Source organism: Trachypithecus francoisi, unplaced genomic scaffold, assembly GCF_009764315.1.
Source record: "Trachypithecus francoisi isolate TF-2019V2 unplaced genomic scaffold, Tfra_2.0 Lachesis_group4, whole genome shotgun sequence".
Lineage (NCBI taxonomy): Eukaryota > Metazoa > Chordata > Mammalia > Primates > Cercopithecidae > Trachypithecus > Trachypithecus francoisi.
In genome coordinates this window covers 151740083-151760540 of record NW_022681469.1, presented here as the reverse complement: position 1 = coordinate 151760540, position 20458 = coordinate 151740083, and the positions used below count along the sequence as shown (strand labels likewise).

General features: G+C 43.9%; 1 protein-coding gene across 1 annotated transcript; it reads right to left on the bottom strand.

Moving 5' to 3' along the window:
- Positions 1-10341: 10341 nt before the first annotated feature.
- Positions 10342-11884, bottom strand: LOC117072257 (TERF1-interacting nuclear factor 2-like). Its single transcript, XM_033192151.1, is given in 1 exon segment — positions 10342-11884. A coding segment is annotated over 1 exon segment (1389 nt). The 3' UTR covers positions 10342-10495.
- Positions 11885-20458: the final 8574 nt, after the last annotated feature.

Here is a 20458-nt window from a genome sequence, read left to right as displayed (position 1 = left end):
GGTCCATACCAGCATGAAGGTCTCAGACAAGATTGTAACTCCCATGCATACAGTACATAGCCCTCAAGTAGGACAGAGAATGTTCTAATAGACCTCAGGAAACAGGTGAGATTGTGACACTCATAAGCATACCCAGGCAACAGTAATGATTGTCACCCTCCCACATGAACACAACCCATTGTTGAGATTCTGAATCCCACAATCAAAAAAGTGCCAAAAGTTGAACATTGTTGATTTCAGTCCACAGGTGCGTTATTGACTCTCAGACCAAGATTCACTATACCTGAAAGACTGTGACTCCACTAAGAAAACAGTCTGTGAGAGGAATTGAGGCTCTTGCCCATGGATCTAGTCCACTGTTGAGATTGTGAATCATGTACTTAGGCCCAACATAAAAGAGGTGTTGATTCTCATACCTGGAATCTGGACATGTGCAGGATTGTTAATCTCATTTATGAACATTCTTGCAGCCGTAATTGTGACATATGCCTCTGCCCAGCACCTGAGTGATTCAACTCTTCTGCCTGGGCTCAGTCCACAGATTGGATTGAAACATTGCTGAACCCAGGACCTAACTAATGTAAATCTATTCTCCTGCCTTGGCACTGCCCACAGGGAACCCTGTAATATATTGCTGCACCCACCACCCAGGTTATGTGGCTCTCCTGCCTGTGCCTTGCCCACACGGGCTATTGTGACATATTGCTGGGTCCACACCCAGGTGATATAACTCTTGCCTAGGCCCTGCTTACAGACAGCATTGTGACATATCTTTCTGCTTATCACACAGGTAATAAGACTGTTTCTGCCTGGTTTCTCCTTACAGGGTGTATCAAAACATTGCTAGGCCCAGCACCTAGCTGATGTGACTCTTTCTAGGTTTTGCCCACAAGGAACATTGTGACGTATCACTGGGCCCAACAACAAGGTGATGTTGCCCTTTTGCTTTGGCCTTGCTCTCAGAAGGCATTGTGACATATTGCTGAACTCAGCACCCAGGTAATGTGAGTTGGTATGCCTGTACCCTGCTAACAAGAGGCATTGTGACATATCTCTGGGACCATCATCTATTTGATGTGACTCTTACCTGGGCTTCTGTTATAATAGAGATTGTGACATAACTCTGGGCCTAACAGCTAGGTAATGTGACTTTTCTTTTGCTTGAATCATGCCTAAGGAAGGGAGAGTGATGTATTACTAAGCTCATCACATACGTGGTATAATTTCTTCTGCTCGGTCTTTGCCCACAGGAATCATTTTGTTATATTTCTGATTTCATCACCTAGTTGATGTGACCCTTCATTTTTTCAGACTTGTCTGCAGTGGAGATTTGCTACATATTGCTTGGCCCAGCTCCTATGTGATGTGACTCTCCTCTCATACCTGAGTGCATTATAGGCTACATATTGTTCATTTCTGAAATTCCCTGCTTCCTGTAGAGCTGCCTGCTTTTCAGCTGCAGTTAGGGTTTGGTTTAGGAGCAGCGTAACATCCTTCCATGTGAGGTGAAACACCTGAGTTAAATTTTGGAAAGCTTCTGTATACTTATTGGGGGTCATCAGAAAATCAGCCTATGTCTTCCTTTATTTGGCTAAGGTCTTGTAATAAGAGAACTTGAGGTGGCTCTCAATAAGGGGGATTCTTAGATGGCTTCCCTGGAATTTGCTTTTCTAGTTCTGGTGAATAATTTTCTATAAGCCTGCCTGATATGACTTTATAAAAAGCTGGGTTGATCTTACAACACTTGCAAAGGTTTAGTATAAATGCCATGCCCTTGTGCAAAAGAAAATGAGTTGCTTTATTCTTCAAAGTCCCAAGGTTAAAGAAGTTCCAGTGTTACAGAATGCACTCTAGAAGGGTGCAAGCTGAAGTTGGTCTGCTGCCCTTCTAGAAAAAGTGAGAATAAAAGAGTCCTTTTAGTCTCCCTTTTTTTTGGGTATGACCAAGGGTGAAGGGGAAAACAGCTGGAGTGTCACCTCTACTCTTTTCTCTCCTTGGTTCCTGGCACTGTGTTAAATGTGTCACTCATGGTTGTGGGTGTGACCTCTCCAAGCCATGAAACCAGATGAACTAGGTGATGGGTTTTAGCCACAATTACCCACATAGCCTTATTTGTCCACTTGTGATTTCCCTTTGACTTTCTAGACTTGTGTGATCTGTGTGCCACCCCAAAAAATGGATTTCGGGAAAGAGTATGTAATAGTTGCCTTTGGGTAAGGCTCATTTAATGGAGGGATTGTGCTAGATGGAACTCTGTATCCTACTCTTATGCCCCATGCTAAATCATTTACCCTTAGAAAATGATTCTGGTTAACTTTTGGATGTAAAGTCCCCTTACTAATTAAGTACTATTTTAGTTAAAGACAGAATAGGTGCCTTAAAGAACAGTAGGGACCTAATGGCATTTTTCTGCTGATAGGACAGTATTCAAACTAAAATTTGGCTATGGAGGACATTTTACTCTTAATTGTTAAAGGCAGCGTTTTCTCACTCACAGAAGGGCATAGAGCCTGATTTTTTAGTGGTGCAAAAAGAGAACTGGGACGCTACAGTGTATTGCAGAAGACTGACAATGTGCCTCATGGAGAGAATTTCTACTTCCACTAGGGGGTGCTGTTGGCTTAGATATACCATGTGCTCACCAGAGGATGTGTACAGACATATGCTTATTGGGTTACTATGGTATTTGCCGATGTTTCCTAACAGAACTGTTTCCCTGAATTGTAAAAATTCCCACACATTGCATACACAGAGAAGATAAAAGACATGGTGACTGCAGCTAGAAAAGGAGAAATTTGTAACAGGATAGTTGGAGATTCTCTTTACTAACACCTGGATGGGTGGTCAGAGGCTGGCTTTAGTCCAGAAGCCTTTGGATAACACCAGGGTGTGCCCTGGCCTGAAATTTTCAGTTGCTCCAAAACCTCTCTCAGCACCATGTAATGACTAGGTCCTCCATGAAAGAAAACTGGTTTAAAGCATGGCCAATGTGTGTATTGCGGGGGGTTCATCTTCTCCCCAGTAAACCTCACATTTGAGTCTTCAAGAACAGTAGCCATACTAATCATATTTTTAAATGACTGTTTGGATTACCTTCCTTCCTTTAATTGTTTTCAGGAGAGAACTTACTAAAAACAGTCAAACAGGTTGCTAATTCCCGTGAAGTCTGTCTTAAAAATAATTCCCTGAACAGGTGGCTCCTTCCTCCTAAAACCCCCAAAATAGGAAGCTATCCAGGGGAGGACTGGCAGATGGACTTCACCCACATGCCAAAGACAAAGGGTATCCAATACCTTCTGTTATGGGTATATACTTTTGCTAACTGGGTGGAAGCATTTCCATGCCCAAAGGCCTCTGAGGTAATAAAAGTGTTAATTAATAAAATAACTCCAGCCAGGCGCGGTGGCTCAGGCCTGTAGTCCCAGCACTTTGGGAGGCCGAGGCGAGCAGATCATGAGTTCAGAAGTTTGAGACCAGCCTGGCCAACATGGTGAAACCTCGTCACTTCTAAAAATACAAAAAAATTAGGCATGGTGGTGCACACCTGTAGCTATTCAGGAGGCTGAGGCAGGAGAATTGCTTGAACCTGGGAGGCAGAGGTTGCAGTGAGCTGAGATTGCACCACTGCACTCCAACCTGGGTGACAAAGCGAGACTCTGTCTCAGAAAAAGATAAAACAAACAAACTCCCTGCTTTGGTCTACCTAAATACCTTCAAAGTGACAATGGCCCCTCATTTAAGGCAGCTGTCACATGGGGGTCTCAAATGTGCTCGGCATAGAATATCATCTCCATTGTGCTTAAAAACCCCAATTCTCAGTAAAGGTAGAGAACAAATAATATTATTAAGAGACACCTCAAAAAACTTGTTACTCTTCTTCCCATGGCCTTACTTTGGGTAAGAAATATGCCTTCCAAGTTAGGTCTAGGCCGGACATGGTGGCTCAGCCCTGTAATCCTAGCACTTTGGGAGCCCGAGGCAGGCGGATCCCAAAGTCAGGAGATCGAGACCATCCTGGCTAATACGTTGAAACCCCATCTCTACTAAAAATACAGAAACAAAATAAGCCGGGCATGGTGGCGGGCATCTATAGTTCCAGCTACTCAGGAGGCTGAGGTGGGAGAATGGCGTGAACCCAGGATGCGGAGTTTGCAGTGAGCCGAGATCATGCCACTGCACTCCAGCCTGGGAGATGGAGTGGGACTCTGTCTCAAACAAACAAAAACAAAATTAGGTCTAAGCTCTATAAATGGCCTTTTCTTACCAATGATTTTTCTATTAAAACAGAAAACTTAATTTGGTTAAGTATGTAACCTCTCTAGCTCACTTCCAACAAAAATTAACACAACTAGCAGTAGCCTAACCCCAAGAAATAGGACCACCTTTATCTAACCCAGGAGATTTGCTATTAGTAAATCTCACGCCTCTGTCTCTCTTTCCTTAAGCCCAAGCTGGGAAGGGCCCTACACTGTTCTTTTTTCAACCCCCACTTCCCTTGGCAATAAAAGTTACAGGTATCTGCTGGGCGTGGTGGTTCATGACTATAATCCCAGCACTTTGGGAGGCCAAGGTGGGCGGATAACCTGAGACCAGGAGTTTGAGACCAGCCTGGCCAACATGGTGAAACCTCGTCTCTACTAAAAATACAAAAATTAGCTGGGCTGCATGGTGCGGGGCTGTGATTTCAGCTACTCGGGAGGCTGAGGCAGGAGAAACGCTTGAACCCAGGAGGCTGAGGTTGCAGTGAGCCAAGATCACACCACTACACTTCAGCCTGGGTGACAGAGCAAGACTCCATCTCAGAAAAAAGAAAAAGAAAAATTATAGATATCAACTCTTGGATACATCACACTCAAGTCAAGGCCTGAAGAACTGAGGGAGCAACCCCTTACAAGCCCAGAGGAATGTCCTGAATATCAGTGTGAAGAAATAGAAAATCTTAAGCTGAAAATCATAAAAGATAAGTAACTGAGGGCTACTCATCTTACTCACTGCTACCTCATCGGATACTTTTTGTCATTTCTATTTTTCCTCTCCAAGATTGCCATCAACTATTAAAACTTCTCTTTAAACACATATTTACAAGAAAATTTTAAGTATTCATAGGATTGCATTCATAACTTCATAGAACCCCAAAGGGAAATTCTATATCTTGGCGAATAAAATTTATAAATAAAAATTATCTACTACATCACTCTTGTGGGAGCTGCTAAACTCACTCTACTATTTGTAGTAGAACTATATACTATGGCACTCAGTGTGGAATTCTACTTGTAAAATTTGAATTGCCATAGTACTTTGCCTAATTATCATTTTTATAACAGGAATAATAATTGAATAATTGTAGAAAAAATTTAGTCAAGGTTGCTTTGCTTAATTATTATCCTTATGGCAAGGGTAATAGTTACAGACAAGAAATAAGCATGAAAGTTATACTATCACTGAGCTTGATAGGACTTTTTATTAAAGATTGGCAATATGATGCACTCTAAGCTACGGAAAGAAGGTTATAAATAAGAGAGATTTTATAAGCAAGGCTTGTATGGTACATTCTTATCCTAAAAAGTCTGGTTTTAAAAGGAAGGATATTTAAGACAAGTCAGAAAGTTTAAGAATGTTGTAAGATAATCTGTGGAAGTCATGAATGAACTTAATAAAGGAAAGAAATTGCCAAGATTAACACTTAAGTTACTTTAGCCACTGAATAGCGTATTTCTCTCAATCATATTGCAAGTTATAAAAAATTGCCTGAACCTAAAATTATCTCCTGATGGCAAGCCAAGGGAATAAATGTATGTGTTTCTCAAAGAAAAATGTTACTTTTATATTAATGTTTCTGGTAATGTATAGCAACACCTAGTGGAGGCCTACCCCTATTACAAATATATTGAAATAACTAACAGGCATCAAACTCTACTGTCATAGTTATGACCTATAATACTCTCACTAATAATAATAATCTTAATACCCATGTTAAAACCCTATATTCTAAAACTTCTTGTAAAATTTATCTCTTTTTACCTAGAAGAAAACTCCAAATGGAAACAACTCCAAAAGCTGCAAACAGAACCACCTGTGGACATGTCATTCTTCCGTGAACACTTAAATAAACCTCGGGAGGAATCTCAGCTGCTGCTCCCCCACACGACACCCCTTTTCAGCAGGAAGTAGCCAGAAAGATTCGTTGTCCAACACCCCCAATAGCAGTTAGAATACCATCTTCTGAGGGGTGAATAATATAGGAGTTAAATATATATAGGAGTTAAAAAAATTATTTTAGGCAGTTAGCAAGGGTAAAAGAGTTCTCGGTGGAATTTTCCTTCAGTGAAAAGCAACCAAAAAACCATTTCTTTTCTAAAAGAAAGCAGCCTGAAAAGTCAAACTGCAAGCATAGATAAGCAAGCTGGAAGTTTGCATATGTAAATGCCGGCAGCTATACTAAAAGCCAAGTACACTCAAAATGGTGATTCCCTCTCCCTTTACCTTGTCACCATGCCTGTGGGTGTCATGGTACCAGCCAGGTAGAGGCCACATTTGCATAATAAGATTAGTGTGGGAGGGCCAGTTTCCTTGTGTGCTAAGTAAATGCCACACCTGGTCAAACCAATTTCCTGGGCCATAGATAAATCAATCACCACCTCCTCAAGCCTCTCTAGAAAATTGATCACATTCTGCTCCAAACCTGGAAACCTGCTATGGTGACCCACTTTCTCCACAGGAGGAAGCTCTCTCTCTCCCTCTCTCTCTTGTCTTTTGTGTATTAGACTTTCTGCTCCTTAAACTCATTCCGTGTGTGTGTTCGAGTCATTACTCTTCTCAGAGCAGGACAACAAACTTCGGGTGTTTCCCCAGACAATGAAGCCACTTCACTATGACTCTGCTGCGTGTGCTCTGCTTTCAGGAGAGGATTGTAACATATCTGTGGCTGAGCACCTAGGTGATATGACTCTCCTGCTTGATTTCTGCCCTAAGGGAAGACTGTGACATATCCTTGGCCAAAAACCTACATGGTATGATTCTTCTCACAGCTCACAGGTGGGTTTGTGACATACATTTTAGCCAGCTCACAGGTGTATTGATTACTCTCATACTTCAAACCAGCCAATAGAAGAGATGCTGTCTTCCATAGCTAGACTTAGGAAAGAAAGTAAGATGATAAGTCTCCTCTTTGTATGAAGGTCATAAAAAGTTACCACTCTTACATATCATAAAAAGCCCTCAAGTGGTACAGAGTGTCATCACAGGGCACACTAAATAAGTGAGGTTGTGTTTCTCATATGTACACCCCACAAACTGTTAATATTGTCACCCTCACACACATAGACAGTGCCCACTGGGGAGGTCCTTGTTCTCACATGTTGACACAGCTCACAGTTTGGACTGTGATTGTCACATGTAAACATCCAGCTACAGTTGAAATGGCAACTCATTTCTAATTCTGGCAGGTTAGATCTGTTCTATGTAGACACATTGAATTGGAGAGATGTTGACTCTCTTATTTGAGCCTTGGGCTACAGGTAGAATCATGGGTTCATATAAACACAAAAGTCTTAGAGCAGATTGTGACTTTAATGTATATTATATAAAGCCCTTTAATGTATATTGTATATTGTATAATGTTACAGAGGGTGTCCTAACAAAGCATGGCACACAGGTGAGATTATGACACTTATATATACACCCAGCCAACAGTAAAATTGTCATTCTTCTACATGAACACAGGCCACTGTTGAGGTTCTGAATCTCACATCTAAAAAAAGTTGAAGTTGAAAAATTAACTCATACATGGCTTTGGTTCATAGGTGGGTAGGTGACCTTCAGAACAAGATCAAGCATGTCTGTGAGGCTTTGACTCCATTAAAAGGACATAGTCTGCAGGAGGGATTGAAGCTCTTGTGGATGGATTCAGTAAAGTGTTGAGACTGTGGGTCACACACTTAGACCCAACATACGGGAGGTGGTGCCTGTCATTCCTGGAACCTGGACATGTGCAGGATTCTTAATTTCATGCCTGGACCTTTCTGCAGCTGCGATTGTGACATACACTTCAGCCTAGCACTTGAGCAATTTTACTCTCCTGCTTGGGCTCGGCCGACAGATTGAATGGTGATGTATTGCTGCACCCAGCACTTGGTCGATGTGAATTTATTCTCTTGCCTTAGTTTTGCCTACAGGGAGAATTTTGACCTATGACTGTTCTTCACACTTAGGTTATATGACTCTCTTCCCTATGCCTTGCCCACAGGGGCCACTGGGCCCCTGTGGGGGATTTAATCCCCCAGCCTGTGCTCTGCCTACAGAAGGCATTGTGACATATCTTTCCACCCAGGGCCCAGGTGATGAGACTCTCTTTATTTGCATGGTTTCTACTTACAAGTGGAATTGTAACATATCACTGAGCCTAGCACCTCGTTGATGTGACTCCTCTTCTTCCTAGGTTCTGCCTACAGAGGACATTGTGACATATCATTGGGCTCAACATCAAAGTGACATTGCTCGTTTGTCTCGGCCTTGACCTCAGAAAGCATTGTGACATATTGCTGGACCCAGTACCAAGGTGATGTGAGCCTTCTCCCTGGATGCTGTTTCGGAGCTATTGTGACGTACCTAAGGACCCATTGCCTATTTGATGTGGCTCTCCTCTATTACCTGAACTTTGCCCATAAGAAAGGTTGTGATATACCTCTAGGCCCAGCACTGAGATGTTGGCACTCTTCTCCTGCCTGTGCCATGCCTACAGAAATGAAAGTGACTTGTCATTGTGCCCAACAAACACATGATGTGACTCTTCTGCTTGGCCTGTGCCCACAGGAATTATTGTGACATACCTCTAGGCTCATCACCTAAATAATATGACTCTCCTCTTTTTTCTTAAACCTGACCACATTGGGGATTGTCACACATTGCTTTGCCCAGCAGCTATGTGATGTGACTCTTCTGTCATGCATGAGCCCTGCCCTCTGGACCATTGATGACATAGAGCTGGGCATAATCTTTAGGTTATGTAACTTTTCTTTCTAAGCCCTATCCAAAGGAAATATTGTGACATATCTCTGAGCCCCCCACCAAGGTAATGTGACTCTCCTGCCCAAGCCACTTCCTCAAAAGGTATTATGACGTATTGCTGGTTCCGCAATAGGTGATATAAACCTACTCATCTACTTGGGTCTGCCTAAGAAAGAATTGTCATGTATTTCTGGGCCCAGCACCTAGGTGATGTGATTCTTGCCTCCTGCCTGGGCCCCGAATACATTATGTATTATGATATGTGGCTGGCCCCAGCACTTAGGTGATGTGACTTTTCTCTTTAGCCTTGGCCTCGCATATTTTGAGTATTTGTGACATATCACTGGGCCCAAAACCTAGGAGATAGAAAGATATTGCCTGGGCCCTTACCACGGGGCACCTTGTGACATATCTCTCCATCCATCACCGAGGAGATATGGCTCTTCTCTTCAGCCTGCACTCTGCCCACAGAGAAAATTGTGACATATTGCTGGGCCCAGAAACTGAGTGATGTTACTCTCTTGCTTGGTTCTTGCCCAAAGGGAGCATTGTGAAATATTCCTGGCCTAGCACCCAGCTGATGTGACCCTTTTGCATGCTCCTGATTCACAGGTAAGACTGTGAAATACACCTTGGCCCAGTTCGCAGCTGCGGTGATGACTCTGTTACCTTGAACCAGCCAATAAAAGAGACACTATCTCTCATAACCAAAACAGCATGGTAGTGGTAGAAACACAGACACACAGGCCAATGAAACCAGAAAAGAAAACTCAGAAATAAGACAGCACATTATAACGATCTGATCTGTGACAGACTTAAACAAACAAGCAATGGGGAAAGGATTACTTATTTAATAAGTGGTTCTGGGAGAACTGGCTAGCCATAAGCATGTAATTGAAACTTGACCCCTTCTTTACACCTTATACAAAAATTAATTCAAGATAGATTAAAGACTTAAGTGTAAAACCCAAAACTATAAAAATCCTAGAAGAAAATCTAGGCAATACCATTCAGGACATAGACATGAGCAAAGATTTTATGACAAAAACATCAACAGCAATTTCAGCAAAAGCAAACAATGACAAATGGGATCTAATTAAACTAAAGAGCTTCTGCACAGCAAAATGAACTATTGTCAAGGTGAACAGGCAACCTACAGAATGGGAGAAGGGTTTTGTAATCTATCCATGTGACCGTCTAATATCCAGAATCTAGAAGAAACTTAAACACATTTTTTAAAAAAAGAAACTCCATCAATAATCAGGCAAAGGACATGAACAGAGACTTCTCAGAAGAAAACATTTATGTGGCCAACTAACATTTTTTTTTTTCGTATTTTAACAAATCCAAAGTTTAATTATTAAGCATTACAAATATTTTTAGTGTAGTCAGGCAATCCAAGCCTGGACTTCCACTTCATTCCTACTAAACAACTTGCAGAGCTGAGGAGGTAGGAGACAGGCAGAGTACAAAGGGCATTTTGGTTCTATCACAGGGGTCTAGAGCTGTCTCTACAGTCATAGGAAGGAACAGGCATGGCACCGTGTCCAGAAGAGGGTAGGTATTCACAGAAAGTGGGGATCAAGGTGTCAAACTTTGTCTTCTGATAGTTTTCCAGAGATTCCTTTCCTTCCCCCTGGCCATTTTCTTCCTCATCAGAGTCTAAAACCAAGTCCCCTATGGTAATGATGGAGCTGCACAGAGATGGAGGACACACTGGCTTCCTGGCCCTAGGAGGTAATAATGATAGTCTCAGGGGGTCCATGTAGCAATCCAAGCAATTCTCCTTTTGCTCTGTGGCAGGCAAGTCAACTGGGTTCTCCTTCAGAGCCCTTCCCCCCAGGGTCTGGCATGGACTCTTAGGCTTCCCAGTGGAGGCTGCTCTTGTGCCCACGGCTAGGTCTGCTGTGTATATCGCATGTTCTTCCTTGCTCTCAGGCTTAGATATGACCTGGGTTGGTGAGCCCAGATTCCTAAGGGGAAACAGCATGACTGTGGGGCGCTCCTTATGGCCTCCCCTAGTGGACGCCCATTGGGACTGGACTCTTCGTCAGCCTAAAGGGGCCAGATTGAAGTGGGGGCCAGCTAGAGGTTCTAGGTGCGTCCTTGAAGATGGTCCCTGAGGAAGACATGGGCCAGGCTTGGCTTTTGGCAGAGGATTGTGGAGTGCTAGTCTTTGTTGCTGAGGAGGATTCTGTTCCATGGGCTCAGCCAGGTTCACTGAGTCAGTAACACAGCACTCTGGAAGTGGTCACCCCATGTCCACACCATATTGTCTCCAGGCAAGAGAAGAGGTGATAGAGACTCCAGGCTGCATCCAACTCAGCACATCCTGAAGCTGCTGTGCCTGCGGTGTAGGCAGTGCTTTCTCCAGCTGACACAAGTACTCAAAAAGCAGCTTTTCCATGGCAGCCAGAAAGGGTTCCCCATATTCTTGTTCAAGTTCCTGCAGCTTCGAGGCCAAATCCACAGGAGTCTCTGACAGCTGCTTCACCTGCTGGTAAAAAGTCTCCTGTGCCTCCAAAATCTTCCTCAGATCCTGCTTTGTAGCCTTGGGATCCCGCACTCTAGGTCTAGATTCTGGAAAGTGGTGATTCAGGGTTTTCAGGACTTGGGCCCAAGGCCGGCCCTGCAGGATCAGCTCCACCACCACCTTGGCCTTTAGGCCCATACAAAGGCGTTCGTGGTGCCGGTAGCGAACCAAGCCAGGGGCAACAGCGCGCAGAGATAGCAGAAACTCCAGTACTCGGGGAAAATGTTCCACACAGTGTCCGCGCACAACCTGCCAGCTAGCTGCGGAGGCGAAGCGTAGAGCTGCAGGACCGGCCCCCGGGGGCGTAGCCAAACATTTTTTAAAAAGCTTAACATCACTGATCATTAGAGAAATGCAAATCAAACCACAATGAGATACCATCTCACACCAGTCAGAATGGCAGTTATTAAAAAGTCAAGAAACAACAAATGTTAGCAAGGCTGCAGATAAATGGGAATGTTTTTACACTGTGGGAATGTAAATTGGTTCAATCATTGTGGAAGACACTTTGACAATTTCTTAAAGACCTAGAACCAGAAATACCATTTGACCCAGCAATCCCATTACTGGGTATATACCCAAAGGAATATAAATCATTTTATTACAAAGATACATGCATGTGTATGTTCATTGCAGCACTATTCACAATAGCAAAGACATGGAATCAATCCAAATGCCTATCAATGATAGACTGGATAAAGAAAATGTACATATACACCATGGAATACTATGCAGCTGTAAAAAAGAACAGGGTCATTTTCTTTGCAGAGACATAAATGGAGCTGGAAGCTCTTATCCCTAGCAAACTAATACAGGCACAGTAAACCAAACACGTGTTCTCATTTGTAACTGGGAAATGAGCCATGTGAACACATAGACACCAATAGGGAACAACACACACTAGAACCTGTCTGGCGAAGCAGGTGGAGGGAGAAAATCAGGAAAAATGGCTAATGGATGCTGGGCTTAATATCTAGGTTATGGGTCGATAAGTGCAGCAAATCACCATGACAACATTTACCTATGTAACAAACCTGCACACTCTGCATGTGTACCCAAGAACTTAAAAAATTATTATTTATTTCTTTTAAAAGAGAGAGAGACACCGTCTCTTACAGCCAGGCTTAGTCCTCTTTGTACAGAGCTCATAGAAAATCATCACTTTCTCACATATGGTGTAAAGCCCTGCAGTGGTACAGGGAGTGTCATTACAGGGCCCAGGACACAAGAGAGATATTGTTTCTCATATGGACACCCTTCCAACTGTTAGGTGTGTCACTCTCACACACAGAGCCTCCTGGTGAGTTCCTAAATCTCACACATGAATGCAGTTAATAGTTGGAATTCTGACAGCCATATGTGAACATCTGGCCACAGTTTGGATGGTGACTCATTTATCAACCCAGCTTGTAGGCAGGTAAAAATTCTCCTATCTGGACCCAGCCAATTAAGGAGATGTTGACTCTAATACTTGGGCTTAGGGCCACAGGTAGAATAATGTTTCCATACCAGCACGAAGATTCTAGAGTAAATTGTGACTCTCATCCATACCGTATAAAGCTCTTGGGTGGTACAGAGAGTGTCATAACAGGGAATAGCACATATATGAGATAGTGACACTTGTATTCATACCCAGCTGACAGAAATGATGTCATTCTTCCCCATAGACATAGCCCACTGTGGAGGCTCTGAATCTCACACCAGGAGGCAGGTAAAAGTTGGAAAATGAACTCTTAACTTATATGTGGATCTGGTCTACAGGTAGGCTGGTGACTCAAATCAAGGTTCAGCACACCTATAAAGGCTGTGACTTCACTACAGAGACACAGTCCGTAGGAAGGATTGAGGCTGTCATGCAGAGATCCAGTTCACCATTGTGACTGTGGCTCATGCACATAGACTTAACATTCAGGAGACAGTGCCTCTTATACCTAGAACTAGGGCATGTGCAAGATAGATTGTTAATCTTATCCCTGGAGCTTCCTGCAGGTGTGATTGTGATGTATGCCTCTGCTCAGCATTTGAGTGACTTAATACTCTTGCCTGCCCCAACCAACAAATGGGATTGTTATGGATTTTATGTGACTCTTGTGCCTGTCCCCTACCCACGTGGGCAATTGTGATTTATTTCTGGGTTCAGAACCCAGGTGATGTTACTCTCCTGCCTGATTCCTGGCGTAATTGTGACCTATCACTGGGTCCAGCACCGAGGTGATTTTATTATTTGCATCTTACTGGGTTCTGCCCACAGGGAATATGGTGACATATCACTTTGCCCAGCACCAAGGTTACATGACTCTGCTGCATTGGCCCTGCTTTCAGAAGGCATTGTGACATATTGCTGGGCCTTTCACTTAGATGACTCTCCTCTCCTGCCTTGGTGCTTCCCACAAAGGGAACTGTGACATATTACTGGGCCACACTGCCAGCTTATGTGACTGTCTTGCCAGTGTTCTGCCCACGTGGGCCATTGTGGCACTTGACTGGGTCCATCATTCAGGTGATGTAACTCTCCTGCCTGGGTTCTACTTAGAGAGGGCATTGTGACATCTCTACATTCATCATGCAGGTTATGTGACTTCTTTTCTGCCTGATCTCAGCTCACAGGGGAGTATTATGCCATATTATTTGGTTCAGCAACTAGTTGAGATGATTCTTCTCTTCTTCATAATTTCTGCCCTCAGAAGAGGTTGTGACATATTGCTGGGCCCATCACTAAAGTGACATTACTCTTTTACTTTGCCCTTAGAAGGTATTGTGAAATAATGCTGGGTCAAGCACCAAGGTGATATGAGTCTTCTGTCTTGACCCTGGTCACATGAGTCACATTGGTGTGACTCTCGATTTTTACCTGGTATTTGCCCATAGGAAAGATTATGGCATATCTCTAGGTTTAGCACCTAGGTGATGTGACTCTTCTCTCCTGCCTGGGACACACCCACTGAAGTGAGAGTGACCTTATCTCTAGGTCCAACACACAGATGATATGATACTTCTGTCTGGTCCCTGCCCACAGAGGTCATCATGATAGGTGTAAGTATTGTATACCTTGGGGCTATCACCTTGATAATGTGACACTCCTCTTTTTCCTGGGACCTGTCCACAGTGGTTGTTGTGACATATTGCTTTGCCCAAGACCTGATTCCATAGTTTATGCTACTCTCCTCTACCCTAAACCTTGCCCATGGGGAAAACTGGGACATATTTCTGGACCCCTCACCTAGGTATTGTGATTCCTGCCTGGGTCATCACCTCTGGTGGTATTGTGACATATGGCTTGACCCAGCACCTAGGCAATGTAACACTCCTATACTACTAGAGCTCTTTCCAGGCAGAGTGTGATTTATTGCTAGTGAAGCACTCAGGTATGTACCTGTTCTCTCCTTCCTGGGACCCGCATTTATTGGTTATCGTGACTAGGTCCAACACCTAGGTGATTCGACTCTTTTGCATGGCCCCTGCTCACAGTGGTATTATGATGTGTCTTTTCATTCATCACCTAGGTGATATGACAATTCTGCCCTTGCGCTCCCAAAATTGGAGATTGTGACATGTCATTGGACCCAGCACCTAGGTGATGTGACCCTCCTCTTTTGCCTCAGTTTATTGTATTTTATGTATTGTGACATATTACTGGGAAAAACACCTAAAGGATGGGAGGCTCCTGCCTGAGTCCTGCCCACAGGGGGTCTAGTGACATATTTCTTCATCCATCAACTATGCAATGTGACTATTAATCTCTGCCTTGGTTCTGCAAAAAAAATAAATAAATAAAAAAGAAAAGAAAAGAAAAAAGAATTGTCATTAGACCCAGCAATTTGTAACGTAACTCTCCTCTCTTTTCTGGACCCTGGATACATTGTGTATGGTGACATTTGGGTGGGTCAACACTGAAGTGATCTGACTCTTTTGAATGGCCTCTTCCCACAGAAGTGTTATTGCATAAATTTTCTTTCATCACCTAGATTGAATTGTTAATCTAATCCCTTGATCTTTCTGCAAGTGTGATTGTGAAATATGCCTCTCCCCAGCACCTGAGTGATTCGACTCTCCTGCCTTGGCCCAGTTCACAGATAGTATTATGACATATTGCTGAACCCAGCACCTGGGAGATGTGACTTTATTTTCCTGCCTTGGTACTGCCCACAGTGAGTATTGTGACACATTGCTTGACCTTGCACCCAGGTGATGTGAGTCTCCTCTCCTTTCTTAGCATGGCCCACTGGCAGCGTTGTGACATATTGCTGGCCCCCACATCCAGGTTGTGTGACTCTCCAGCCTGTGCCTTGCCCACGTGGGTCATTGGGACATATTGCTGGATCTAACATTAAGCACATGGGTTACTGGGGCATATTGCTGGGTCCAACATCAAGGCAACTTAACTCTCCTGCCTGAGTCCCACCTACAGGGGACATTGTGACATATCTCTAGCCAATCACCCAGGTGTTATGACTCTCTTCTCCTACCTTATCCCTGTTCACAGTGGGGATTGTGACATATCACTAGCCTAGCACCTAGCTGATGTGACTCTTCTCTTTTTTCAAGGTTCTGTCCACAGGAGAGATTTTGCCATATTGCTGGGCTGAACACAAAGGTGATGTAAGTTTTCTGCCTTGGCCCTACCAAAAGAAAGCATTGGGACATATTGGTGGACCCAGAACCAAGGTGCTGTGAGTCTCCTACGTGGATCCTGGCTGCAGGAAGCACTGTGACATATCTCTACACCCATCAACTATTTGATGGAGTGCTCTTCTCTTGCCTGGGCTTTTCCCATTGGAGATATTGTGACATATCTCTGGGCCCATCATCTAGATTACACGACACTCCTTTTCTTCCTGGGACCTGTCCACAGTGAAGATTGTGACATATTGGTAGACCCAGCACCTACATGATGTGACTTTCTTCTCATACTGGGCTTATGCCCACTGTGGTGATTGTGACATATAACTGGGCCCAAACCCTTGGTTTTGTGACTCTCCTTTTTTTTTCTGAGCCCTACACAAATAAAAAATTAGAACACATATATGGACCCCTCACTTAGGTGATATGACTCTCCTCTCTTGCCTAGCTGTGCCGACAGGAGTGAGAGTAACTTATGACCAGCACACAGGTGATGTGATTCTTCTGCCTGGTTCTCGCTGACAGGAGTCATTAAGACATATCTCTAGGCCTATCAGCTAGATGGTGTGACTCTCCTTTTCTTCATGAGACCTGTCCACAGCAGGAATTGTGACATATTGCTGAGCCCAGCACCTGTGTGATGTAACACTCCTCTCATTCTCTGGCTTTTCCAACTAGAGTGATTGTGACATGAAGCTGGGCCCAGCCCCTCGGTTATGTGACTCTTCTTTTCTTACTGAGCCTTACACACGGAAAAAATTGCAACATATGATCGAACCCCTCACCTAGGTGGCATGGATTTCATGACTGAGCCATTCACTCAGAGGGTATTGTGACATATTTTTGTACACACACTGATGTGATATGATTCTCCTCCTTTGCTTAGGCCCTGTCCAAGGAGGTATTTTGCAGTATCACTGGGCCCAGTACCTAGGTTATTTGACTCCCCTCTTCTGCCTAGGCCCTGAATACATTGTGCATTGTGATGTATGGCTGGGTCCAAAACATTGATTATGTGGCTCTCCTCAATGGACTTTGCCCATAGAAGTATCAGAAGACATTAATAAAAGAGATTTAAATCTCTTAATTCTACACCTAGGCAATTGGACTCTTCTTTTCTGCCTGGGCACTGCACACAGCTGAGACTGTGACACTCATGCATACCCAGCCAATAGCATCAACTTCTCTCCTTCCGCATAAACACAGTCTGCTGGTGAGGTTCTTAATCTCACACCCAAAGGCAGTTAAGAGGGGAAATTGACTCTCATATGTAGATTGGATTCACATTTGGGTTTCTGACTCTCCAACCAACATTCAGCAAACCTGTGAGGCTGTCTCTCTACTAAGAAGGCAGTCCACAGGACAGATTGATGCTGTCATGCATGGATCCAGTACACCATTGAGATCGTGACTCATGTACTTATACCCAACATGACATTTCACTGGGCCCAGCACCAAACTGATGTCACTCCTCTATTATCCAGGTTCTGACTCCAGAGAAGATTGTGAAATATTGCTGGGCCTTTCACCTAGTTGATGCGACTGTCTTACCTGTGCTCTTTCGTCAAGGGATATGGTGACATATTACTCGACCCAGCACCTAGTTGATCTGACTCTTTTCTGCTGCTAGGGCTCTGCCTAAAAAAAGGATTTTGTTGTACTGCTGGGCTTAACACCTAGGCAATGTGACCCTCCACTCCTACCTGGGTTCTTCATACATTGTGTATTGAGACATAGGGTTAGGTACAACACTTAGGTTATGCAACTGTCCTTGATGGGCCCTGCCCTTAGGGGTATTATCTTTTTATTCATTGCCTAAGTTATGTGACTCTCCTTTTCTGCCTGAGCTTTGCCAGAAGGGGGCATTGTGACATATAACTGGACCCAGCACCTTGGTAATATGACTCTTCTTGTTTTCCTGGGCTCAGCATATTTTGGGTACTGTGATGTATCTCTTAGCCCAACACCTAGGGGGTGGGAGGCTTCTGCTTGGGCCCTGTCCACAGGGGGCCTTTTGACATATTTCTGTGTTTATCACCTAGGAGATGTAGCTTTTCATTCTGCCTGAACTCTGGCCACAAAAAAAGAAAAAAAAAAATCGTGACAGATTGCTTGGGCCGGTAACCAGGTGATGTGAATTTCCTCTCCTGCCTAGGCACTGCCCACAGGGGGCACTGTGACATATCACTAGGCTCCACACCCAAGGTATGTCATTCTCCTGTCTGTGCCCTGCCCACATAAGGCATTATAACATATTATTTAGTCCAAAACCCGGGTAATGTAACTCTCCTGCTTAGACCCTGACTATAGGGAGCATTGTGACATATCTCTATGTGCATCTCCCAGGTGATATGACACTCTTATTCTGCCTGATCACTGCTTATGGGGGGGATTGTAAAATATCACTGGGCCAAGCACCAAAGTGGCATTACTCTTTTTTCTTTGGTTTGGCCTTGCCCTCAGAAGGCATTGTGACATATTGCTGGACCCGGCACCAACGTGATGTGACTCTCTTTCCTGAACTTTGACATTGTGACATATCTCTGTGTCTGTCAACTATTTGATGTAATTCTCTACTCTTACCTGGGCATTGCCTGTAGAAGAGGTTGTGACAATTCCTTCCTGAAAGTAGAACACAGGCAGCAGAGTTACATAACCTGGGCACATGGCCTACTGATAGTTCCCAATCTTCCTTGTGGGCAGGGTGCAGATAGGAAAGTCACATCTTCTAAGTGATAGATACAGATAAATATCAAAAGGCCCCCACATAGGCAGGATCCATGCACAAGCCTCCCATCTTCTAGTGGTGGGGCCCAACAATTTGTTACACACCCAAAATATGTGAGGCCCAGGCAAAAGAAGAGAGTCACATGACCTAGGTGCTATGTTCAGTGATATGTCACAATCCTTCTATTTGGCAAGGCTCTGGTGGAATAAGAGTCACATCACCTAGGTAATAAAGAAAAAGATATTTTAAAATACCCTGTGGGCAAAACCCAGGCAGGAGAGTCACATCATGTAGGTACTGGACTCAGCCATATGTCATAACACACAATGAATACAGGACCCAGGCAAAGGAGGAGAGTCACATTATTTAGGTGCTAAGCCCACAGATATATATCAGAATCTCACTTTTTGGCAAAGCCCAGGTATGAAAAGAGCATCACATCCAGTAGATGAGGGGCCTAGAGCTATGTCACAATGCCCTGGGTGGGCAGGGACCATGTGGAGGATTAAGGTAAAAGAGAATAGTTGCATCAAAAATTTGTAGATTAAAAAATATGTCACAATGCTCCCTATGGGTAGGGGCCAGGCAGAAGAATTACATTACTTGTGTGCTGAGGTCAGCAATAAGTCATATTTTTTTTTTCTGGGGGGGTTTGTCCAGAAGGAAGGGACCCAGAGACAGAGATATGTCACAATCTTTCATAAGCAAAGTGCAAGTAAGAATAGAGATCACATCAAATAGTTGATAAGCTTTGAGATATGTCACAATGTGTCTCCAGGCAAAAGAGGCACATCATTTTGGTGCTAGGCCCAGCAACAGGGCTGAATGCCTTTCGAGGTCAGGGCCAAAGCAAAAGAGTAACATTGTGTTAGTGTTGGGCCCAGTGATATGTCACAATTTTCCCTGAAGACAGAACCTAAAGAGAATAGAAGAGCCACAATCCCCTCTGTTAGCGGGAATCAGGAAGGAGAAGAGATTTATGTAACCTGGTTGATGGGTACACCCATGTATCACAATGTCCTCTATAAGAAGTTCCCAGGCAGGGAAGTTTCATTACCTAAGTGTCAGGAATCAGGAAGGAGAAGAGATTTATGTAACCTGGTTGATAGGTACACAAATATATCACAATGTTTCCTGTAAGCAGTGCCCAGGCAGGAGAGTTACATTACCTAAGTGTTAGACTCAGCAGTATGTCCCATTGGCCCACGTGGGCAAGGCACAGGCAGAAGAACCACAAATCCTTGAGACAGGGTGCAGCAATATGTTATAATGCTCCCTGTATACAACACCAAGGCAGAAGAAAAGACTCACATAACTTGGGTGCAAGACCCAGCAACATGTCACAATTCTTCATGTGGGCAGTGCCAAGGCTTGAGAATAGAGTCACACCACCTAGGTGCAGGGTTGAGCAATATGTCACAATTTTATCTGTGAGTTCACTCCAGGCAGCAGAGGCAAACCACTTACATGCTGGGTAGAGGTGTATGTCACAATCACACTTGCAGGAAGGTCCAGGAATAAGATTACAATCCCGCACATGTCTCAGTTCTAGGTGGGAGTGTCAACATATC